The 26,498-nt window shown below is 47.0% G+C and overlaps 1 protein-coding gene across 1 annotated transcript in view; it reads right to left on the reverse strand.

Annotated features, from left to right (window-relative positions):
- NHERF4 (NHERF family PDZ scaffold protein 4) overlaps nucleotides 1–26,498 on the reverse strand; it is a 247,570-nt gene that overhangs the window by 56,650 nt on the left and 164,422 nt on the right. The window contains exons 5-7 of the mRNA XM_077250577.1: nucleotides 25,091–25,292; nucleotides 22,874–23,010; nucleotides 17,860–18,061 (exon numbers count right to left, since the gene is read on the reverse strand). Coding sequence (XP_077106692.1) covers nucleotides 17,860–18,061; nucleotides 22,874–23,010; nucleotides 25,091–25,292 — 541 coding nt within the window. The remainder of the gene's footprint in view (nucleotides 1–17,859; nucleotides 18,062–22,873; nucleotides 23,011–25,090; nucleotides 25,293–26,498) is intronic.

Consider the following 26,498-nt stretch of genomic DNA (forward strand, 5'->3'; position numbering starts at 1 on the left):
AGTGATTTTGCTATGACCGCAGACAGGACAGGTACTGCTGCATCAATTGAAAGTGACAGGAGACAACATTTGTCCAGTATGGTTACTAACTATTTTTCATCCCTTATCGATGTTCTCCCTCAACCGTCATTCCCATTTGATTACTGGGCCTCCAAATTAGACACCTGGCCAGAATTGGCAGAATATGCATTGCAGGAGCTTGCTTGCCCGGCAGCAAGTGTCCTATCAGAAAGAGTATTCAGTGCTGCAGGGTCAATATTAACCGAAAAAAGGACTCGTCTGGCTACCCAAAATGTTGACGATCTAACATTCATTAAAATGAACCACAACTGGATTTCAAAATCTTTTGCCCCACCTTGCCCGGCCGACACCTAGCTTTCCTATGAAAAGCTCTTGCCTGTGAATTACTTTTCTAATGTCTAATTTGCTGCTGCAGATTGTACAGCATACGACATGTTTACACCTCCCTAAATGGCCAAACTCCCCACACGGGGCCGTGGTATCGCGACTTGGCGCAAGCACCCGTGAGACTGCTGTTTGTCTGAAGAGGTGGGTGTGCTCGCTTTTGGTTGACGGCATTGCTACTGGGTCCCTCATAGTACAATGTAGTGTCTCTGGCGGTGGTGGTGCGCACCCAACGTCAGACACACCGTTGTAACATGAGTGGCCCTGGGGCGGTCCCGCCGGCCTCAAGAGAGTTCCCCCCTACCCCAGCTCAAACTGGGCTCTACTACGTGCAAAATTATGTCGCACAGCTCCACCAATCTTTAGTCTATTCGCTGACATCATTCAATGTCTGGCACTGACAATACAAATTTGTAGACATCTATGATGCAACTTAAAGTAGTCTGTGTCTGTGTCCTATATTGGCACCATTAAATAGTTACTGCCAAATTACTATGTCAGAAACACAGCAGATGAGCCCACCCCTGTACCTAAGTATGCCATCTTTTTTTTTGTTTTGGTTGTTTTGCGAGACATTAACATCTATTTATATTTTGGGAGTACTGGGACAGACACTCCTTGCACTACTCCTCCACTCAGCACCAAGCTGCCTGCCCGTGTATCCATGTAACCGCTGTAAAACTGCCATGAGCCTATTGTTTGTTATTTTAGGCCTTTGATAGCCTGTCTGCGGTCCCTACTCCTCCACTGACCACCAAGCTGCCTGCCCGTGTATCCATGTAACCGCTGTAAAACTGCCATGAGCCTATTGTTTGTTATTTTAGGCCTTTGAAGCCTTTCTGCGCTCCCTCCTTCCACTAGTCCTCCACTGACCAGACCACTGCTGCCCGTGTACCCCTGGAACCAATTTTAAAGTGCCTACAGCCAGCCCATTTTATTGTGTTAGGCCTTCGAAGCCTGTCTGCGGTCCATACTTCCACTAGTCCTCCACTGACCAGACCACTGCTGCCCGTGTACCCCTGGAACCAATTTTAAAGTGCCTACAGCCAGCCCATTTTATTGTGTTAGGCCTTCGAAGCCTGTCTGCGGTCCATACTTCCACTAGGCCTCCACTGACCAGACCACTGCTGCCCGTGTACCCCTGGAACCAATTTTAAAGTGCCTACAGCCAGCCCATTTTATTGTGTTAGGCCTTCGAAGCCTGTCTGCGGTCCATACTTCCACTAGGCCTCCACTGACCAGACCACTGCTGCCCGTGTACCCCTGGAACCAATTTTAAAGTGCCTACAGCCAGCCCATTTTATTGTGTTAGGCCTTCGAAGCCTGTCTGCGGTCCCTCCTTCCACTAGGCCTCCACTGACCAGACCACTGCTGCCCGTGTACCCCTGGAACCAATTTTAAAGTGCCTACAGCCAGCCCATTTTATTGTGTTAGGCCTTCGAAGCCTGTCTGCGGTCCATACTTTAAATACTCCTCCACTCACCACCAAGCTGCCTGCCCGTGTATCCATGTAACCGCTGTAAAACTGCCATGAGCCTATTGTTTGTTATGTTAGGCCTTTGATAGCCTGTCTGCGGTCCCTACTTTAAATACTCCTCCACTCACCACCACCAAGCTGCCTGCCCGTGTATCCATGTAACCGCTGTGAAACTGCCATGAGCCTATTGTTTTTTTATGTTAGGCCTTTGATAGCCTGTCTGCGGTCCCTACTTTAAATACTCCTCCACTCACCACCACCAAGCTGCCTGCCCGTGTATCCATGTAACCGCTGTAAAACTGCCATGAGCCTATTGTTTGTTATTTTAGGCCTTTGAAGCCTTTCTGCGCTCCCTCCTTCCACTAGTCCTCCACTGACCAGACCACTGCTGCCCGTGTACCCCTGGAACCAATTTTAAAGTGCCTACAGCCAGCCCATTTTATTGTGTTAGGCCTTCGAAGCCTGTCTGCGGTCCATACTTCCACTAGTCCTCCACTGACCAGACCACTGCTGCCCGTGTACCCCTGGAACCAATTTTAAAGTGCCTACAGCCAGCCCATTTTATTGTGTTAGGCCTTCGAAGCCTGTCTGCGGTCCATACTTCCACTAGGCCTCCACTGACCAGACCACTGCTGCCCGTGTACCCCTGGAACCAATTTTAAAGTGCCTACAGCCAGCCCATTTTATTGTGTTAGGCCTTCGAAGCCTGTCTGCGGTCCATACTTCCACTAGGCCTCCACTGACCAGACCACTGCTGCCCGTGTACCCCTGGAACCAATTTTAAAGTGCCTACAGCCAGCCCATTTTATTGTGTTAGGCCTTCGAAGCCTGTCTGCGGTCCATACTTTAAATACTCCTCCACTCACCACCAAGCTGCCTGCCCGTGTATCCATGTAACCGCTGTAAAACTGCCATGAGCCTATTGTTTGTTATGTTAGGCCTTTGATAGCCTGTCTGCGGTCCCTACTTTAAATACTCCTCCACTCACCACCACCAAGCTGCCTGCCCGTGTATCCATGTAACCGCTGTAAAACTGCCATGAGCCTATTGTTTGTTATGTTAGGCCTTTGATAGCCTGTCTGCGGTCCTTACTTTAAATACTCCTCCACTCACCACCTAGCTGCCTGTGTATCCATGTAACCGATGTAAAACTGCCATGACTGCCTACTGTTTGTTATTTTAGGCCTTTGATAGCCTGTCTGCGGCCCCTACTTGCAATACTCCTCCACTGACCACAATGCTGCCTGGAGTGCCTGCCTGTGTATCCATGTAACCGATGTAAAACTGCCATGACTGCCTACTGTTTGTTATTTTAGGCCTTTGATAGCCTGTCTGCGGCCCCTACTTGCAATACTCCTCCACTGAGCACAATGCTGCCTGGAGTGCCTGCCTGTGTATCCATGTAACCGATGTAAAACTGCCATGACTGCCTACTGTTTGTTATTTTAGGCCTTTGATAGCCTGTCTGCAGCCCCTACTTGCAATACTCCTCCACTGACCACACCAATGCTGCCCGTGTACCCCTGGAACCTATTTAAAAGTTCATAGAGCCTAGTTATATATTTTATTTACTATTAATAAGGCCATGATGGACTACGCTGTACCACGCTACAAGCTAACCAGTCGACACTTCTTTTGCGAGAAAAGCCATCCCAACCCTCCACCAGCATGTAGAAGACCGCATTGTCCATGCACTCTGGCAATCTGTGAGTACAAAGGTGCACCTGACAACAGACGCATGGACCTGTAGGCATGGCCACGGAAGATTACGTGTCCATTACGGCGCAATGGGTTAATGTGGTGGATGCATGGTCCACAGGGGACAGCCTACTAAGTCTGTCTGCAGTCCCTAATTCAAATTGTCCTCCACTGTCTAAATCGGAACTTCCACCTTCTGGCTTTCGGCCTATAGTATCAGAAATTAAACTGCATTTGGCCTTCAACTTTGGTTAGGGCCTACTAACGGCTTCTGCCCCTCCCTGGTGTTGCCCTCAACTAAATAAAGCTGAGCTTCAACCTTCCGGCTCTCATTATGTGGTTTTAAAAAAAAAAATGGTGGTTAGGGCCTACTAACGGCTTCTGCCCCTCCCTGGTGTTGTCCTCAACTAAATAAAGCTGAGCTTCAACCTTCCGGCTCTCATTATGTGGTTTTAAAAAAAAAAATGGTGGTTAGGGCCTACTAACGGCTTCTGCCCCTCCCTGGTGTTGTCCTCAACTAAATAAAGCTGAGCTTCAACCTTCCGGCTCTCATTAAGTGGTTTTTAAAAAAAAATGGTGGTTAGGGCCTACTAACGGCTTCTGCCCCTCCCTGGTGTTGTCCTCAACTAAATAAAGCTGAGCTTCAACCTTCCGGCTCTCATTAAGTGGTTTTAAAAAAAAAAAAAATGGTGGTTAGGGCCTACTAACGGCTTCTGCCCCTCCCTGGTGTTGTCCTCAACTAAATAAAGCTGAGCTTCAACCTTCCGGCTCTCATTATGTGGTTTAAAAAAAAAAATGGTGGTTAGGGCCTACTAACGGCTTCTGCCCCTCCCTGGTGTTGTCCTCAACTAAATAAAGCTGAGCTTCAACCTTCCGGCTCTCATTAAGTGGTTTTAAAAAAAAAATGGTGGTTAGGGCCTACTAACGGCTTCTGCCCCTCCCTGGTGTTGTCCTCAACTAAATAAAGCTGAGCTTCAACCTTCCGGCTCTCATTAAGTGGTTTTAAAAAAAAAAAAAATGGTGGTTAGGGCCTACTAACGGCTTCTGCCCCTCCCTGGTGTTGTCCTCAACTAAATAAAGCTGAGCTTCAACCTTCCGGCTCTCATTATGTGGTTTTAAAAAAAAAAATGGTGGTTAGGGCCTACTAACGGCTTCTGCCCCTCCCTGGTGTTGTCCTCAACTAAATAAAGCTGAGCTTCAACCTTCCGGCTCTCATTAAGTGGTTTTAAAAAAAAAATGGTGGTTAGGGCCTACTAACGGCTTCTGCCCCTCCCTGGTGTTGTCCTCAACTAAATAAAGCTGAGCTTCAACCTTCCGGCTCTCATTAAGTGGTTTTAAAAAAAAAAAAAATGGTGGTTAGGGCCTACTAACGGCTTCTGCCCCTCCCTGGTGTTGCCCTCAACTAAATAAAGCTGAGCTTCAACCTTCCGGCTCTCATTAAGTGGTTTTAAAAAAAAAAAAAATGGTGGTTAGGGCCTACTAACGGCTTCTGCCCCTCCCTGGTGTTGTCCTCAACTAAATAAAGCTGAGCTTCAACCTTCCGGCTCTCATTAAGTGGTTTTAAAAAAAAAAAAAATGGTGGTTAGGGCCTACTAACGGCTTCTGCCCCTCCCTGGTGTTGTCCTCAACTAAATAAAGCTGAGCTTCAACCTTCCGGCTCTCATTAAGTGGTTTTAAAAAAAAAAAAAATGGTGGTTAGGGCCTACTAACGGCTTCTGCCCCTCCCTGGTGTTGCCCTCAACTAAATAAAGCTGAGCTTCAACCTTCTGCTCCAAATTACCATTTTAAAAAATGCAATAGGCTTTTCCGGCCTACTAAAGGTGTCTGCCCCTCCCTGGTGTTGTCCTCAACTGAACAAAGCTGAGCTTCCACATTCTGGCTTTCGCCCTATACTATCAGATATTAAACTGCATTTGGCCTACTAGTGTGGTTAGGCCCTTGAAACAGTGTCTGCTGCTCTTGGGTTTGCTACTCCACTGAACAAAGCAATGCCGCCTGTTTAGTCCTGTTACCAATTTTGAACTGCATGTAGCCTACTTTATTCTTTGGCCCTATATCTGTTTCCTCCTCATCCTGCCCATTGCCCAGCCACTGCTAAATGAGTCTGCTGGTACATTGACCTAGACCACTACATTCCCCTTGTACTCTACACAGCCAGAATCTGTCCCTGCTGAAAGTAAGGTTCCCCTTCCCGCATGTTATACCACCTTACACAGGGACAAAGAGGAAGGTGCAGATGAAAGTGCAGGTTCCTTCATCAGGTGGGGGGGCATACTCGTTGGCGACGTCACTGGCACAGGGCCCCTCAGAGTACGCAAAAGTGTCGCTGCTGGTGGGAGGCGCCCCCGCCATGCAAACACACCGCCGTACTTTGAGGGGCCCTGTGCCAGTGGCAATGCGAACGAGTGGGCCCCCCCTGCTTGCTCAGGATCACAGCACTTGCAACTTTTAAATACTTACCTTTCCCTGCAACACCGCCGTGACGTAGTCCGCATTTCCTGGGCCCACGAAAAACTTGAGCCAGCCCTACTCCCCCCACAACTTTCCCCCAATTCCCTATGCCCAACTATTATTATACAGTTAATTAAGATTGGCAAGCTTCAGAAACAAGAATGGATGTTTTTGGCATTAAAATGGGCACTGTAGGTGTTTTCCTGGCCTCCACTCACTGCCGACTATGCTTCCCCATTGACTTGCATTGGGTTTCGTGTTTCGGTCGATCCCCGACTTTTAGCGATAATCGGCCGACTGCACTCGACTCGACTCTGGACAAAATCGGGTTTCCCAAAACCCTACTCGATCTTAAAAAAATGAAAGTCGCTCAACCCTACTTATCACCAGGGGAGAAAGGAGAAGAGTCTAAACGCCTCTTGTCTGCTTGTTTTTTCATTCTGGACGAAGCTTGATTTAGCGTCTGTTTGACCTCGCCCCAGATGGAAGAAAAGTCGAGAGCCATAGAGTCAGCTGCAGGAACACCAGAGGCAGGAGAAACCGGTAAAGGAACACTCGGATGCCGTCCAAAAACAATAAAAAATGGAGACTTTGCAGAGGACTCGCTGGAATGGTTGTTATAGGCAAACTCCGCCCAAGGAAGTAGTTTGACCCAGTCATTATGGTGAGCATTAGAAAAATGCCGAAGATAGACAGCCAGAGTCTGGTTAGTGTGTTCTGCTTGACCGTTAGTTTGAGGGTGATAAGAGGAAGAGAAGTCCAGATTCACCTTTAGAAGTTTGCACAAGGCTCTCCAGAAGCGGGAAGTAAATTGAACCCCTCTGTCTGACACGATGTGCTGAGGGAGACCATGGAATTTGAAAATGTTAAGAATGAAAATGTTTGCCAACTCAGGAGCTGAAGGTAGACCGGACAAAGGGATGAAGTGAGCCATCTTAGAGAATCGGTCCACAACAACGAGGATGACCGTGCAGGCAGAAGAGCAAGGTAGATCGGTGATGAAGTCCATTGCGATGTGTTGCCATGGGGCGGACGGAACAGGAAGAGGAAGGAGATTTCCAAGCGGTAGTCGTCTGGGTACCTTGTTTCTGGCACAAGAAGGACAAGAGGCTACGAAGTCTTTTACATCTTGACGTAAGGTAGGCCACCAATAGTATCGTGAGATGAGAAGAAACGTCTTTCTAGTTCCGGCATGGCCAGCCAATTTAGAAGAATGGCCCCAAGATAAGACCCTCTTCGTGTCAGCATCCAAGACAAGAGTCTTACCCGGAGGAGGCTGGAACATCCGTACAGGAGCAACGGTGACCATTTTAGTAGGGTCAATGATGTAAGCAGGCTCCTCTATGGCATCGGATGACTGGAAAGACCTGGACAGGGCGTCAGCTCTTATGTTTTTGTTGCCGGGCCGAAAGCGAAGTTCGAATTCAAAGCGAGCAAAAAACAAAGACCATCTAGCTTGACGAGGATTTAATCTTTGCGCAGTCTGCAGATAAGTAAGATTCTTGTGATCGGAGAAGATAACAAACGGATGAACCGAGCCCTCTAGAAGATACCTCCACTCCTCCAAGGCCAGTTTAATAGCCAGCAGTTCACGATCTCCAATAGTGTAGTTTCGTTCAGCGGAAGAGAAGGCTTTAGAGAAGAAGCCACATGGAGCCGTTAGACCCTCCGGGGTCTTTTGAGAGAGCACTGCTCCGGCCCCGGTAGAGGAGGCGTCAACTTCCAGAATAAAAGGCTTGTTCACCTCCGGGTGATGCAAGACTGGGGCAGAAGAAAAAGATTTCTTAAGTCGAACAAAGGACTCCTCGGCCTCAGGAGACCAATCCTTGGAGCAGGAACTCTTGCGAGGGAGAAAAGAGAGAGGACGGATTATGGAGGAGAAATGCGGGATGAATTGCCTGTAGTAGTTGGCGAATCCGATGAAGCGTTGGATGGCTTTCACTCCGCAGGGCCGCGGCCAGTTTAAAATGGCATTCACTTTCTCAGGGTCCATCTTAAAACCGGAGTCAGAAACAATGTATCCCAGGAAAGGCAAAGAGGTTTGCTCAAATAGGCATTTCTCAATCTTGGCATACAAGAGATTATCTCTTAAGCGTTGTAAGACTTCGCGAACGCTCCTGCGATGTGACGGAAGATCAGAAGAAAAAACAAGGATGTCGTCCAGATATACCAAAACACAAGAGTAAAGAAGATCCCGGAACACGTCGTTGACGAACTCTTGGAAAACCGCGGGAGCATTGCAGAGACCGAAAGGCATAACTAAATACTCATAATGTCCATCCCGGGTGTTAAAGGCGGTCTTCCACTCATCGCCAGAGCGGATCCGGACCAAATTATAAGCGCCACGTAAGTCTAGCTTAGTAAAAATACGGGCGCCTCGGAGGCGATCGAAGAGCTCCGGTATAAGGGGCAGAGGATACCGATTCTTGATCGTGATGCTGTTTAGTCCCCGATAGTCTATACAAGGTCTTAAGGAACCGTCCTTCTTCTTCACAAAGAAGAACCCTGCTCCAGCAGGGGAGGAGGATTTCCGGATGAAACCCTTAGCTAGGTTCTCTTGTATGTATTCGGACATAGATTTGGTCTCAGCAGCAGAAAGCGGGTAAATTCTTCCCCTAGGAGGAGAACGACCGGGGAGAAGCTCCACAGGACAATCGTAGGTACGATGAGGAGGAAGGTTTTCTGCCTCTCACTTGTTGAAGACGTCAGCGAAAGACCAGTAAGGGGAAGGTAATCCATCAGGAACTTCAGCAGGCTGGGTACGAGAAACTGGACAAACAGATTGAAGACAGCGATCATGGCACGAAGAACCCCATCGAAGTACGTCTCCTGTGCGCCAACTTAATGTAGGCTCATGTAGTCGAAGCCAAGGAAGACCCAGCAGGAAGGCATAGGAGAGGTTAGGCAGAACATAAAAAGCGATCCTCTCGCGATGAAGGGCCCCAATTTGAATCTCCACCTCTTCAGAGACGAGAGAAATAGCGTCTTGTAAGGGTCTTCCATCCACAGACGCGATTAAGCGGGGGGTGTCCAAAGAGATTACAGGTACGCGAAGCCTCCGAACCGCTTCAAGACTGATAAAATTGCCTGCCGCTCCAGAATCCACATACGCCACTTCGGAAGATTGATGCTGGTTAGAAATAAAAAGAATGGAAAGAGTCAGAGGTAGAGAGGAAACGTGAGCACCTAGGGAGGCCTCTCTTACCTGGCCTAGGCGGAAGAGTTTTCCGGTCTGTCAGGACAACTGCGGAGTAAATGGGTAGCACTACCACAATAGAAGCAGAGACCCTGGGTGCGCCTCTCCTTGCGGCGTTGTTCCGCCATTTTAACTCGATCCACTTGCATAGGTTCGGAGGTTGGGACAGAAGGAGGAACAGAAACGGGAGCACGAGGAGAACTGGGCAAACGGAGGGTAGAAGATACAGGCATAGGTCTCCTCTCTCGAGCAGACTCCCGCGAACGCTCCTGGAAACGGAGGTCAATCCGGGTGGCGAGAGAGATAAGGTCCTCAAGGGTAGTGGGAGTGTCACGACCGGCGAGCTCGTCTTTAATACGACTGGACAAGCCCCGCCAAAAAGCACCCACAAGAGCTTCGTTGTTCCACCCTAACTCTGAGGCCAGAGTACGGAAGCGGATGGCATATTGTCCTACAGAAGAAGATCCCTGACGTAAATTAAAAAGAGACTCCGTCGTAGAGGCTAAACGTCCGGGCTCATCGAAGACCTTCCGAAAGGTCTCAAGAAACTCATCCAGATGGCAGACCACGGGATCGTCACGCTCCCATAAAGGATTCACCCAGGCTAATGCCTCTCCCTCTAGATGAGACACTATGAACGCCACTCTCGCCCGGTCAGATGGATACTGAAGTGGCAGAAGCTCGAAGTGGAGGCGGCATTGATTTAAAAATCCCCTACAGAGTTTAGGATCGCCGGAGTACCTGGGAGGTTTACCTAGTCGAGGAGGAGGGTGAGCGGTGGACGGAGAACTGGAATCTAGGGGAGGGGCTTGCGCGACCACAGCTGGGGCAGACTGAAGATTAAATAAACGGTCATCAATAGAGGCCATATAACTCAGCATGCGGGACTGGGTATCGCGTTGTTGGGCAAGCTCTTGTTGGAGGCTAGCTAATTGGGCGGCGTTAACTGGGTCAGTAGATTGAATCGACGTGAGGCGAGACTCCATAGATTTCAAGAAAGCCATTATGCGCTGTTGGTTATCGCGCAAATGGGTTAGCTCTTTCTGGGCCGAAAAAGGGGTACCAGCGGGGTCCATGGCCTGATTGTAATGTAGCGAGCTAAAGAAGACAAGAGTGGACCCTCTGGACCGTGGGGAGACCTACCCCTGGGCGAGCGGCCTAGGAGAGAACGACCCCTATACAGGGACCGCAAGGAGCAAGCCCAGAGGTCACTTACCCACGGTGAGATACCAGCAGGGACGGCTCCAGGAAGAGAGAGAGCAGAGGCTGGGTATGGAAGGAGACTCCGGGAGGTAGCGGAAGGACCTGAGGACTGGAAGGCAGGAGAGGAGCGGACCTGAGGGAAGAAAACAGAAAACAAAACCAAAGAACACAATAGGAACGGTAAAACTGGAACCAAGGGAAAACAACAAGGGAGGCGAGGAGTAAAAGGGAAGGTTGCACGGAAGGGCACAGAGTTCGGGCCAAGAGGCAGGAAAGCAAACGGTGGGCCAAACGTAATAGCAAAGGTGCTAAAACAATCAGGCACCAGGAAGCAGGAAGAGCTACCTTAAATAGTAGACGCTGGAACAGGATTGGTTGAGGGAACCCCATGACCTCAGGAAGCGGTAGCAGGGAGGCTAGACCTGCGTCCAGGAGGGAAGCTAGAACGCCTGCGCAGAGACAGGATACCTGCTACGGACCTGGCCACCGGAAGTGCAGGAAAGGCGGAAGAGCGTGCAGACTCGGACGCAGCAGCGGCGGACCGAGAGCGGAGGAGTGCAGCGCTGGAGCGGTGAGAACCGCGACGCAGAGGCGCAGCAGTGGAACGAGGATGCCGGAGCGCAGCGCTACAGCGCCGCGGAAGAGCGGTGTGTGTAACAGTCAGTAACACTTTTTCAGCCCCTCATACCTACATTTTTTTTGCACTCAATATTTATTAGCACACATCCATGAGCCATATGTACTATCAGTGTAGTCCACGATTTGTCATTCATTTACTGGAATTGGTTGCGTTCATTTAATAATATACAATATTTGAAGCTATGTTTTAATATGTATAGATCTTGTGATCTCATTGTTTTAAATCTGTTTTTCAATAAAATTATATATTTTAATTTTACAATATAGTTTGGACTTTCTGGTCGTTTTTTTTCTGTTTCTTGATATTTATTAAAAATTAGAAAGAAGAGGAACTCCTATACACCCTGTATTAGACATAAAGGAGGGTTTCATACACATTCTGTTAAAATTGTTAGGTAGTTGGACTTCTAGACTCAAAAAAGCTATGCACTAAGTGCAAGGGCTGCCAAAAATTAGAAAAAGGGACTGCAATACACCTTGGAAGACACGTAGAAGAGGAACACAGAAAACATTTTTTCCACATTTTTAAGGAGCGGGACTCCTAGACTGGTAAAGCTTATGCACGAAGTGCAAGATCTGAAAAACATTTACCCCTGGGAGGTAAATATATATATATGCAAGAGAATTGTAGAGATAGGCCTCATACATATTCTGTAAAAATTATGAAGGAGGGCATCATACACTCCCTGGAAAAATTAAGAGCGAGGGTTGTGTAATGACCCTCTAAAAAATTTTGAGTTAGGGCCACATGATAACCCTATAAAGATTTTGAGTGAGGGGTGTCTGATGACCCTATAAAGATTTTGAGTGAGGGCCACCTGATGACCCTATAAGGATTTTGAATGAGGGCCACCTGATGACCCAATAAATATTTTTAGTGAAGGCAGCCTGATGACTCTGTAAAAATTTTGAGTGAGGGCTACCTGTTGACGTATGAAGAGTTTGAGTGAGGACCACCTGATGACCCTATGAAGATTTTGAATGAGGACAGCATGACAATACTATCAAGATTTTGAGTGAGGGCTGCCAAATAAATGAATAAGGGCCACCTGATGACTCCATAAACATTTTGAGTGAGTGAGGGCTGCCTGATGACCCTCTAAAGATTTTGAGCGAGGGCTGACCCTACGAATTGGCTTTGTTTTCCACTGCTGTCATCGGGTGAAATTGAGAAGTCTGGGCCAATCCAGGCCTTATTCATTTTGGTAAGAGTCAGCTTGTTCTCATTTTCAGTTGACAGGTGGATGCACCTCTGACAAACCCACTCTGACAAAATGCTAGTGGCAGGCCAGCACCTACAAGGCGTAGAGGGACAGTTCATGCCACGTGTCCAACTTGGATACCCAATAGTTATACCACACAGATGAATTACGGAGCAAGCTGGTACCATCAGCTAGGTACTCCTTCACCATTGTCCACAACTTTTCTATCCTTGTCAGACTACCCCGAACATCAGAGCTTGGGTGCTGGGAGGGTCTAATGCAACTTTCCTGGACCTTTAATACTGTTCCCCTGCCTCTGTTGGATCTGGTGTGTGTCTCCTTCCTCTCTCCTCCTTGGTTGCTCAAGGATCTATGACCTCTGCTGCCAGCGTTGTCAAGTGGGAATTTTCGTACTAATTGCTTGACTGGGGCCTTCTGGTATTACACAATTTTACTAGCCTTCTCTGTCTCAGGAAGGAGAGATTGAAACGTGTGCTTGTAGCATGGATCGAGAAGGGTGAACAACCAGTAATCGGCGTTGGACAAAAAGCGCATAATGGGAGGGTCACGGGAATGGCAGCGGGACATAAAGTCATCCATGTGTGTATGCATATCAGACTCCCAACAGGCAAGACTTCCCTGTCTCCACCAGGAGGACAACTCTCCATCTCCTCCTCCTCTTCTCTCTCCTTCTCCTCTTCAGCCCATCCACACTGAACAGATGGGATGAAGCTGGTGTGGGTAATACCCTCTGTAGTGCAGGCAACCATCTCCTGTTCCTCCTCAGCCTCCTCCTTCTAATTATCACCCAATCCGGGCTGAGAAGATAAGATGAGGCTTGGCTGTGTAGTATCAGCCTGTGTACTTTCTTCCTCCATCTCAACCTGATCCTCATGCAAAGCTTATTCTTTAATTGTGAGCAGCGAGAGTTTGAGTAGACACAGAAACGGGATGGTTACGCTAATTATGGTGTCATAATGCTCACCATCTTGGATGATTCCTCAAAGTTTTGTACAACCTAACAGATGTGAGACACCTATGCCCACTTGTCGGTTGTTATGTGCGGTGACTAATCATAATACCGATGGGCACGTTGTATCTGGTATTCAACTACTGCCCTCTGCTGCTCACAAAGCCTTGCCAACAGATGCAATATGGAGTTCCAGCGCGTGGTCACGTCACACACCAGTTGGTAAGCTGGCACTTGCAAGTGCTGCTGCAGCACTGCCAGATAGATGTCAGCTGTAGCTGACATGCGGAAATGGACGTACATCTGACATACCTTCACAAGTAATGCAAGCAAATCTGGGTACGTTTTCAAAAAGCTCTGAACTACTAAGTTGAGTACTTGGGCCAGGAATGATACATGTGCAAAGCTTGCCAAGCTTCAGAGCCACCACCAGGTAATGGCGATTATTCCACACGACCATGGCTGGTTGAAGGTTCAGCAGCAAGTCACAGATTTGTCTGGTCTGTTATACCTGTTAACAACTCTGCGGTGGTGTGCTGTTTGTCACCTAAACAAACTAGCTTCAGCAGAGCCTGTTGTCACTGAAGCAGTGCTGCAGTGCTTCCATCTTGCGACTGACATGGACAACGACACAGAAAAGAAAAAGAAATACAATATGCACTATGCAATATGCGAAGTGCACACGTACAATCTGACAAATTTTAGTAAACTACAATCCATAAAATATATAAAATGTAAGTACAAAAACCTGAACACATCTAATAAGGTGCTAAAATTGGGCCAATTTCTCATGGTCAGAATTGGATAAACTGCGTAATGCAGTATAATGTAATCTGCATACACTGATTGTGGACCCAGGCATGTGGCCCACCTAGTCAGATGCTTTGATGACATGTGCATGCTGGTAGTGGTGAGGCCCCTGCTGATCTTGGTGCTGAACAGGTTTTATCGTCCGGACTTTCATTTAACAAAGCACCAAATAGGGAAACACTTCTTCTGACTTTTTGACATAACAACATCACTTGTTTGCAACTGGATCTCATCATCATCTACCTCTTGAGACACTATTTGCAGTTTCCTACCATTGTCGTCATCTGACCATGGCTGCTCAAATATTTGGCCATCACTAAACATGAGCTCCTCATGTCCCTCTTGAAACGTGCAGGGCGAGAGGCCAGAACCAAAAAATGGAAACGTAAATAGCTCTATGAAGTGTCTGAGTGTGGGATCACTTATCTCCTGAGACTTGCCATGGTGGGAGGAAGGAGGATCAGGGTGAGGATTATGTGGCCCAGACTTTTGGCTGGTGAAACTGGACCATGTAGAAGACAGGGTGGTGCTGGGAAATATACTGGAAGCTTTATCTGCAATCCAACCTACCACCTGTTCGCACTGTTTTGCCTTCAAGAACGATGTCCCGCATTCCCCTGCAAAGTGGGACAGGAAGCTAGGTCTCCTGGATAAGCATGTTTGTTGTGCTCCTGTCACGCCGTTCTGTCTGTATCTGGTTTTCGACGAGACAATGCATGTCTTTGCTTTAACCCTTTGCTCCTTTCCCCCTAATCTGAGCTGGGATACTGTTGGCTGTTACCTGTATGGAGCCTTCTCAATTCCCTGCTCTGCTGCGCAGCAGTACATGGGTGGCTAGGTCTTTGCCCTGCTGCATGACCAGCTGCATGACCATCCGCATGTGTGGTCCCTGGTTGCCGCTGTGGAAGCTGTCCGCAGGTTGCAAGGTCATTTGCAGCTGGTGCATGACTTTCCACGTGTGTCAGTGCATGCAGTCACAGCCAGGTGCCCTAAGCCAGAGTTCCTGCACTGATTGTGCTGTAATGGTTACTGTTTGTGCTTAGGGCGTGCGCGGCCACACCTCCTCTGGTTTTATCAGGGTTAGTGTGTGTACTTGAAATGCTGTCCCCAGCCAATTGCTGAGGGGCAGCTCCTATATAAAGTTCCCCTGCCCTATGGGCGGGGTCTGAGCTACTCACAAAGCTCCTGAACTTTGCTATGTGTGTTTGTGTTCCTGCACCTCTCCTGTCTATGTTTTGGTACCAAAGCCCTTGCCTTGATTCCTGTTTTGTCCTGTTATGTCGACTGTCCTGGAGGCGGTTTCTCCAGGCCCGAATCCTTGATCCTGTGCCTGTCCTGTACCTGAATCTGTCTGAACTGTGTCTGCTGTGATTATGTTCCTGGAATCCCTCTCTGCATCTGGAGCCTCACACCCTGTGACTTTGAGTCTCTTGTAACTGGTGTTTCTGCGGAGCATCTACTACTCTGTGCTCTGAGTACCATGCGGTGTTAACCCCCTCTGGCCCAGTACAGTGGTGCTTGCACCATCACGCTTGAGTTCCTTCCTAGGTCCGATGCCCGGAGCCTGATGACCGCAGTCTGGAGCCTGATGACTGGTGGTGCTTGTAGGTCGTGTCGGATGTCCGGAACCGAACGACTCCTGCCTGATGTCTGCCGGTGACCCTGGGTCCAGATGTCCTGTCTGTACCCTGTAACCCTGCCTGTGTCTTGATTTCCTGATGTCCTTCCTGTGTCTGATGTCCTTCCTGAGTTCGATGTCCTGATGTAACAGATGCCCTGGGCTGCCATGCTAGTGTCCCAGCCGACTACCTGGGCTGCCACGCCAATGTCCCAGATGTCTATCCGGTATTCCTGATGTCCTGATGCCCTGCCTATGTCCTAATGTCCTTCCTGTGTCCGATGTCCTGATGTAACTGATGCCCTGGGCTGCCACGCCAGTGTCCCAGCCGATGCCCTGGGCTGCCACGCCTGTGTCCCAGTTGTCTATCCGGTATTCCTGATGTCCTGATGCCCTGTCAGTATCCTGATGTCTTGCCTGCGTCCTGCTGACCTCGTGTACCCTGATGTCATGCCTATGTGTGCCTCGGTGATCCGTTGGTACCTTGGGGTCCACTGGGTGGTACCCTTCTGGAGGTGTGGAATCGGGAGCCTGACATTGTCATGTTTTGTTTATGTACTGTGTGACTTTACTTTAGTAAACTTTACTTTCTCTATACCTGAAGTTGTGCGGTGTAATCAAGTTCTACGTGTCTCTTTCCTTGTCCACATGCTCAGCTGCCACAGAACCCCAGTCTCTGCCCTCTCCTAGTTCGGTCAGGCCCGGGTCCCCCTCTGCAGTATAAAGGGTCCGTATTGCGTCCCTGGGGGACGCGCGCCCCTCACCTTCTGAGGTCGGTCAGCTTGGGGGTGTCTATGGGCAGCTGCAGCTGATTGTGACAGCTCCCATAGGAGGCACAGTTCTACCTGGCCCACGGCCTTGGCCTCTACGTGCACCATCAGAAGCACATCCACTTTCCCGTTCCTTTCCACATGCCTTAATTGGGTATATATTTATATGCAAACTTTCTGGTATCAGTAGGGAAAATAAATTATGTAGCTCTGAAAGGGACTTTTCTTTTAACGGTGCAGCAGCATTATACAAGTACTTCAATAGCAATAATAAACCCTGCCAAATGCATCTAATCCAAAACTATCCCTCCACTGAATACAGGTAACGGCGGTTTTATTAGATAAAGGAAAATATGTATGAAAAAGACTGTTGTTTTTAGGTTGCAGCAGCAGTATACCTAGATAAGGACTGTAAGGCAATAAACCTTGACTATATGACTGCTCTAAAATACGCTCTCTCCCCTATAACAACTCTCCCTGAACTGCTTTCTGAGGATAGTGTGCTGAGCATCGTGTCACCGGGACTTATGTAGGACCCTGTGATGCGATGCGGCCAGCCAATCTCAGGGTTACTCATGCAGATGGCGTACGTGATTGGTGGACTCATTGTATCACGGACTGGGTTTAGCTAGGAGGAGCGTAGCTAAGTGGCTACCTGGTATTCACTGGAGCTCTTGCAGATAGCCTCCAGGTACCACTATTATCAGAAGGTAAAAGGAGTTAGTGGACAATTTCCACGCTGCCGACAGGATTGAGTTTAGTAAAGTAAGGTGGTGGTTTATTTCAACGCGTTTCGAAGTACAGCGTTACTTCTTCAGGAAAAACAACTTTGAAGGAAGTTTACCATGGTCGTCCACTTGTAGGTTTGTCAGCTGTTCCATAACCTTCTTTTTCTTTCTTTATTATACGTGATGCTTGACTTTGAGAATAGTTGAATTCCTTAGCTAACTCTTTTTAGCTTTTGCCTGACTTCACTCTCAGAATAAAAAGCTTTCTCACATCTGGTAATAAAATGTTGAAAACTAACACATATAGGGATAAAAGAATGTCAAACACAATTTCCATCCTTATAGCCGACAACCATTTGCTTTTAGCTTACTAAAATCACCAGGAAAATGGCATCACACCAACCAGACAGAAGTAATCACACTTTTTAAGAAAATTCCAAACTTTTGGTCTCTACTGTACATGTTATGGCGGCGCTGGCACTTGCAACACCTTTTCAGAACATCAAGCTAAAGTGGTACGTGCTAGTGAAATATATGGCCATATTATAACTCAGGTGATCACCTGCCTAAAAAGTGGACTCAGTATGCAGGTTTTCCATTAGTAGGGGCATATACATAATGTAAAAGCTATCAGCTGTGTTTTCCCTGTTGGTTGACTATTTGCAGTTGTTTCATCACATCAAATTGCTTACCATGTCCTCCTAAACACTTCTCTTGCCTTAAAAGGAACCCATATCCCTGTGGGCATCTCACCAAGTGAAGCTTTCGTGGATGGTACGGTAAGGGAGATGTATCAGCAAATGCTATGCTTGGTGTCACTCCATGAAACTCATACATCTCCCATGCAGACGATTCCATAACTAGGAGGACTACTCGAGAGCCACTTTGATGTAGCTATAAAGAAGAAAACACATTTTTGTACACACATTTAGGGTGTGTTCACATTGTCATATCGCCATTATACAACATATGACAACAATAACTTTTGTGTGACGCTCCGAACAAAGTCAAATGCACATTAAAAGGAGTCTGTCGTAAATTGCATAGTAAATTAATTACATATCTTTATAGTCGCCCCTTATAAAAATTGTTCCCTTAGTTTATTAGGAGACTATTTCTGTCCTCACTTCTGACTCATAGAGCTTGTATCACCCAGACATGTGCTGTCTATAAAGGAAAGCGCATTCATGCATGTGCTTGCTCGCATACAGTCCTGTCTCCTGATGCTGTGTAGGGAAGACATGACTTGTGTTCAATAGCACACTTAGTTACTGACATTAGCTAGCTCAGGCAATGCAAAGTGCTGTCAATCAGAAGACAGGAAGATGGAGGCATGCCACTACTAAGGGCGGAATGGTGCGCTGAGGCGCTAGGCAATATGCATCGAGCACACTAATTTGGATTAAGTTGTTATTCTTAACAAAGAAACAAGCTACGAATCAATATTAATAAGGGATAAGTTCCTAATATAGATATGTATTTAGTTTACAATGAAATTCTATAAAGTACAAGTATCATTACCAAAACTGCAGCTCTGGTCAATTTTCACTGCAGGTTTTCTCCACAGCATGTGGAAGAGATTGCGTAAAATCTGGGGTCCCCAGCAGTCAAATCCATACTTTGTGGGCAGGAAATAAGATATAATCTTGGAAAAACTCATTTAAATTGAATTGCAACTTTTAATACAACAGAAAGTTCTCAATGAAAAGGAGGACTTAGAAGATATTTACTAACATCTGCAACACCATTCCACAGAACCCTTGTATACTAATGACTCATGTGGCTCAGTCCATCCAGGAACACCAGGTATCATTAATAGGGTTGTCTGGTCTCAGAAGAAGAGTCTGCAGTTACTAAGTGACGCAGGGCCGGCTCCAGGTTTTCATGGGCCCTGGGCGAAAGAGTCCCGATGGGCCCCTTTAACACATACCACAATTCATAATGCACCGATACGGCAGAGAAATATAGGTATAGTACAATGCCAAAGATTTCACTAACTTCTTATATTACATGAGTGATATCTATTGTACATTCTACATTAACTCAGAAACCGGACAGTATAGTCCTCTATACAGAATAATGAGCCCCATATATTGCTCCAAACAGAATAATGAGCCCCATATATTGCTCCAAACAGAATAATTAGCCCCACATATTGGTCCATACAGTATAACTGGCACCACATAGTCCTCTATACAGAATAATGAGCCCCATATATTGCTCCAAACAGAATAATGAGCCCCATATATTGCTCCATACAGTATAATTGGCACCACATAGTCCTCTATACAGAATAATGAGCCCCATATTATGCTCCAAACAGAATAATGAGCCCCATATATTGCTCCATACAGTATAATTGGCACCACATAGTCCTCTATACAGAATAATGAGCCCCATACATTGCTCTAAACAGAATAATGAGCCCCATATTATGGTCCAAACAGCATAATGAGCCCCATATATTGCTCCATACAGTATAATGGGCAGCACTTAGTACTTCATACAGAATAATGAGCCCCATATAATGCTCCATACAGTATAATGGGCACCACAGAGTGCTCCATACAGAATGAGCCGCATATATTGCTCCATACAGAATTGACCCCATATAATGCTCCATACAGTATAGTGAGCCACATATAATTCTCCATACAGTATATGATGGGCCCCATCTATTGCTCCATATATAATGAGCCTCATATAATGCTCCATACAGTATATGATCGGCCCCATACAGTATACTGAGTCCCATATATTGCTCCATACAGAATGGGCCCCATATGATGCTCCATACAGAATGGGCCCCATATAATACTCCTTACAGAATGGGTCCCATATAATGCTCCAAAAATAATTGGCCCCATAAGATGCTCCATGTATAATGGGCCCCATATAATGCTCCATATATAATTGGCCATATAAAATGCTCCATATATAATTAGTCCCATAAGATGCTTCATATATTATTGGCCCCATATACTGCTCCATATGTAATTGGCCCCATATACTGCTCCATATGTAATTGGCCCCATAAGAAGCTCCATATAGAATTGGCCCCATAAGATGATCCATATAGAATTGGCCCCATAAGATGCTCCCTATTAAATTGGCCCTATAAGATGCTCCCTATAGACTTGGCCTCAAAAGATGCTCCCTATAGAATTGGCCCCATAAGATGCTCCATATATCATTGGCCCCATAAGATGCTCCCTATATTATTGACCCCATAAGATGCTCCATATTAAATTGGCCCCATATAATGCTCCATATATGGGCCCCTTCTGATGGTCCCCATATATTGCTCCAAATATTAAAAAAAATGAAATACTCACCTCTCGTTGCTTGTCGCTTCTCTGCTCTGGACTCCTCACCGTCGGCGTCTTCCTGCTCTGTGCTGCGACTGCTCAGGCAGAGGGCGTGCACTGGTGACGTCATCGTGCCCTCTGACCTGAACGTCACAGTCAGAGGATGGAAGACGCTGCAGCGCTGGAACCGGGAGAGGTAAGTATCGCAAGTGCCGGGGCCCGGAGCAGGCGGGGGGGGGTCCACTTGCGGGAGCCGGCACCATAGCGCACCAGTGTCCCAGACAGCGAGTGGGCCCCCTGCCTGCTCAGGGCCCCGGCACTTGCCCAGGTGCGCCGGGTGCTGACGCCGGCCCTGAAGTGAGGGGTGGCAAAGACTTAACCTCTTTTTTTCTTAAAAATAATGATAATCAATCCAAATGAAAAGTAATTTAATTAAACCTAAAATATTGGTTATGAAGTTGCTAATGTAGGTTCACGACTGGTAACAAATATGTGGCAACAATGGCATTAAGGCTGAGGGGTGTACATTATGTAAAGCTGATTTCGCTTTTTAAAAAAATTTAATAAAAGTAAAAAGCCCAAGTGGGATCCAGGAAATCTAGGTAGAATCAAGCCTCAAAAGCAAGCATGTGCAATTGGCCGCTGTTTTCAGGTGGCGTATGTACTCGTCTAATATTAGGCGAGCAATGAAGGATGCCCAAAATTGATTTTAAACAACGCACACACTCTGGTGGATAAGTGGATCACCCCCAGGTGCAGGGCAGTGGGGTACTCAGTACCGGGTCCCTCTGTCTCGGTTCTGGGGATGTCACGGTGGCCCGACCCGGTCTGTGGCCCTGCTAAGGGGCGCCCAATCAAAGGTGTAGTTTGTCAAGTGTTCGTGACGTCACCTGTGGTGTTCGGTCAGGGTGACCGACGCTGCTAGGGGTCCGCTGGGGTGATGGAATGGCAGCTAGATGTTATACCTTCCCACAGGTGAAGTATGTCCCCAGGGCTTCCCTTGATGAGTAGGTGGTAATGGTGGATGTTGTAAGGCGAGATGAATAACGAGGACACAAAGGTTGCAGTCTCTTTACCTTTTACTGAAAACTTCCATGTCCACAGTCCAGAGCACTGTTCACAGGGCAGGCTAAGTCCGGCCGGTCCGAAGGCACATCCAGAGTTCCCTTTGCAGGTGGAAATCAGTAGCCTTCCTACTAGCGCCTATGTGTTGTAGTACCTCCCTGCTGAGCACCACGGGATAGTCCTCACAACTCTTGTGTATATTTCTGATGTTCTATCTCCGTCCCCCAGATGGTATGGCTAGGACGACCTGTATGACGGGGTAGGCCTGGAGCTATTTTATAGGGACCCTAGTGACGCCCCTCTCCCACAATTTGCCTTCGTTGTCTTCATTAGGTATTAAGGTCGGGCAGCCAACTTGGAATTGAACTGTCCTGCCATGTTTCAAAGTAATGCGTAGAGCCAATTACTTCCTCGGTGTTCCGGCCACCGGCTACGCGCCTCAGAAGGATGTTGTCGATCTTAAGGCAGGACTCCTCCTGGTGTTATCTCCTTGTGCTATGATCTCGTTTCTCACTTCTCCACAATATACTTCGCTTCTTGTCCTTTCTTAGGATGCTGCCGCAATGAGGTGCAGGCGCAGCTCCGTAACGTTCTATCTCTTGCTATGTCTCTGTCAGGATCCCACCCCTGACAGGGACCTCTGTCTACAGCTCCGAGGTTCCTCCTTCTCTCTCTGTCTGCCTGACAGGTCTTCTCTGGGTCAAACCCAGGTAGCTTCTCCCTAACTTCCTATCCAACCCCCAGTTTTACCCGAGTGTGAGGAGTGGCCTAATAGATAGAACCTTTTGCTCCCCCTGGTGGACGGAGTGTGAAGTGTAGTGTGTGACTGTGATACCTGGTCAGGTGAACTCCTTTAGTACCATCAGACGTACCATCACTCCCCCTGGTGGAAGAGCGACAATACTGCAACGACCAGAACTCTGGGGCGCTGCACTAGCACTTGTGTTTAAGTTACAGAATTAGGGACGATTTAGTTTTTAAAAAGAAAATGACGCATCTCAAAACATAGAGAGCACGTTTTCATTTATAAACAAACAGAAACAAGCCTTGAATTCAGAATTTGGCAAGTACGGTATATTGAGCAGGCTAGACAAATGCTCCGCATGGCAAGTTTGGAACATGTAATAAGTTGAAACCTATTTTGCAGTATATATACATAGATATTAAGAAATACTAAGAAGCACCAAAACTATTAAGTTTTGGGTATTACATGCAGTGCTTAGTCTTTAGTGATTAGTACTATAATGCTGACCACCAGTGCATTACAAACACTGCGTAATACCAACAGCATACAGTATTAGTTTTTTATCTGTCATGTTGTTCAGTATTTTACCTTTTTAGAGAGCTGACTGATTGTGAAGCTCACAATGCTTTCACCGTTAACGTCAAGAAGTCGAGCTCCTTGAGGAATACCAGCCTTTTGTGCGGCCCCTCCATCTTCAACTGTGAGCAGGAATGTGCCACGTACACCTTATACAAAACAAGACGGGAATAATAAATAATTATATCAGCTCAACTACTGTGAATTATAGTCTTAGCCTCGGATTACATTTTTTCCAATTTTGTGGGAATTTCAGTTGTATAATTCACACTAAAATTAGAGAAGTATAGTACAATGCACAGTAAGTGAAGGTTTTGCCAAACCCTATTATCTAGCATCACAAAGAAGTAAAATAACCACAGCGAATTTTAGATATTGTGGAATTTACGTCTTTGTTATTTACCTCTTATTAGAAAATCATCTCCATTCTGAAAAGTGGAGGGATTTTTAATTCTATTATGTACAGCTTGTTGCCTAGGTTACCGGCCACCTTACATAGTTACATAGTTACATAGTTATTAAGGTTGAAGGAAGACTGTAAGTCCATCTAGTTCAACCCATAGCCTAACCTAACATGCCCTAACATGTTGATCCAGGGGAAGGCAAAAAAACCCCATGTGGCAAAGGGTAACTCCACCATGGGGAAAAAAAATTCCTTCCCGACTCCACATACGACAATCAGACTAGTTCCCTGGATCAACGCCTTATCAAGCAATCTAATAATTGCTGGTTTCCTAGGCAAGGAACCCGCACCACTCAGAAGCTGGCAGGATCAATGGAAAGCTGCCCCTGCTTGTAGAATGGGAGAGCACTTAGGCTATTTTCACACTAGCGTCGTGCTGACGCAACGACGCTAGCGTTGAAAGCGCCGCACAACGGGGGCAGCGGATGCAGTTTTTCAACGCATCCGCTGCCCCATTGTAAGGTCCGGGGAGGAGGGGGCGGAGTTCCGGCCGCGCATGCGCGGTCGGAAATGGCGGACACGTTGCACAAAAAAATGTTACATGTTACGTTTTTTTGTGCCGACGGTCCGCCAAAACATGACGCATCCGTCGCACGACGGATGCGACGTGTGGCAATCCGTCGCAATGCGTCGCTAATGCAAGTCAATGGAGAAAAAACGCATCCTGCAAGCACTTTTGCAAGATGCGTTTTTTCGCCAAAACGACGCATTGCGACGGAGGCCAAACGACGCTAGTGTGAAAGTAGCCTTAGTTCAGGCCGGTGGCTCAGTCTCGCCTCTGGCCTGAACTGTCAATTTTTAAAGGCATTTTGCCTGCTAGAAGGCAGGAAGCCAGGAGGCAGAGGCACGGAGCACTGCTGAAGACAGAAGATTATGCAGCCCCTTACATTTTTGTTAAATATTAGGACAGTAGACCGGTTTTTACTCTAGTTTGGAGTAAAAGGATAAACACTTTTATTTTTTTTTTAAAGTAGCCCCAAAATAATAATAATAATAATAATAATTTTTATTTCTATAGCGCCAACATATTTCGCAGCACTTTACAATTAAGCGGGGACATATCCAGACAAATTCAATACAAGTTAAGACAATTTAAACAGTGACATTAGGAGTGAGGTCCCTGCTCGCAAACTTACAATCTACAAGGAAATGGGGGGGACACAATAGGTGAAAAGTGCTTGTTATTTCAGGTCTGGCAATTATAATTATTATTGAGTCCAAAATGATTAAAGGCATGTAAATTGGTAAAATCAGATAGTATCCACTCGCCCCAGTTCCAGCACAGATGTGCCACATCTGTTTTGGGAATTTTGACTGCAGCGGTGGACAGCTCAAATCACTGCAGCAGCCAATCACAGCTCAATAGCTCTGCCAATGTAGATGTACAAGCCACTGAGCTTAGTGATTGGCTGCAGCAGTGATGTGAGATGTTGACACAGAATGGCACTGCTGCAGCCAAACACTGAGAAACAGCAGCGACGAGTCTGTGCTGGACCTGGTGAGGGCGAATACTATATGATATTATTATTTTAGATGAGTTCAATCGTTTGGGACCAATTTTTTTAAAATGGATATATTTACATATAACTGAAAACCAAGCTAGTGAATTATCAGGGCACAAATCTAATTCGGACTGTTTTTAGCAGAAAATAGGGTGGATTCACTGGGTTTTATTCAGACTGGTAAGAAAAATAATATTATGAAATCTGTTACCAGGATAAAGAATAATACATAAGGGCATTGTACATAAGAGTGTTATAGCTTACCGCCTGTAGCACTGGCAGTGAACCCAAAGCCTTTTCCCTCATTCCGTACTAGGCAGAGTTTGGGTCTGGGACATGACTCCGGGATATTATTAGTAAGGAGGGACAATGGTGAGATTTTATCAGCATGCAACTTTTCATAGCTGGGTTCATCAAGAACTGTTAGTGACAAGCGATGACCACTAGCTTTCACCTTCTGGACCACCTGATGATATATAAAATACATTCAAGAAAGGGAACTTCATGGAATCATACCACAAGCAGAATAGCAACATAATATAATATGAAGCTAAAAAATCCACTATGGCCAATGTATGGGTGAAGCAGGTGCTGGACCCACTAATAGTAATACATATATATGTCATGGTTCCACCCCTCAGTGTGTCTAGGGTGCAGTTACTGACAGCTCGGCCGGCCAGTCTGGTACAGGGGTGTGCTAAAGCTGTCAGTGTGTTGATTGACAGCTGGACTATCCAATCTGACACTGAGATGAGTCGGCTGTCTCCAAGTGTTTATTATCCCATGTGATTGCCATGCTACTTAACTGAGCTGTTTCTCCCAGACCACTGCCAGACGTACATTCTGCTAGTGAGGTTTGTGCTTCCTGTGCCTTGAGTTCTGCATGCTTGATCTTTTGTTGCCTGACCTTGGGATTCATTCTGACCATCCGTCTGTTTAACTCCTTCTGCTCTGATCCATTAGGGTAAAGGCTGAGTCACACATAACGATATCGTTAACGATATCGTTGCAACGTCACGCTTTTGGTGACGTAGCAACGATCCCGCTAACGATCTCGTTATGTGTGACAGCGACCAACGATCAGGCCCCTGCTGGGAGATCGTTGGTCGATGGGAATGATCAGGACCTTTTTTTGGTCGCGGATCACCCGCTGTCATCGCTGGATCGGCGTGTGTGACGCCGATCCAGCGATGTGTTCACTTGTAACCAGGGTAAATATCGGGTTACTAAGCGCAGGGCCGTGCTTAGTAACCCGATATTTACCCTGGTTACCATTGTAAAAGTTAAAAAAAAACAGTACATACTCACATTCTGATGTCTGTCACATCCCCCGGCGTCCACAGGGTTAAAACTGCTTTCGGCAAGAGCGCTGCTAATATGCACACGCTGCTGCCGAGAGCTTCCCTGCACTGAATGTGTCAGCGCCGGCCGTAAAGCAGAGCACAGCGGTGACGTCACCGCTGTTACTGCCAGCGCTGAACCCTGTGGACGCCGGCGGGGGACGTGACAGACATCAGAATGTGAGTATGTAGTGGTTTTTTTTTTTACTTTTACAATGGTAACCAGGGTAAATATCGGGTTACTAAGCGCGGCCCTGCACTTAGTAACCCGATGTCTACCCCGGTTACCCGGGTGCTGCAGGGGGACTTCGGCATCGTTGAAGACAGTTTCA

The sequence above is a fragment of the Ranitomeya variabilis genome, chromosome 4 (genome assembly GCF_051348905.1).
Source record: "Ranitomeya variabilis isolate aRanVar5 chromosome 4, aRanVar5.hap1, whole genome shotgun sequence".
Classification (NCBI taxonomy): Eukaryota; Metazoa; Chordata; class Amphibia; order Anura; family Dendrobatidae; genus Ranitomeya; species Ranitomeya variabilis.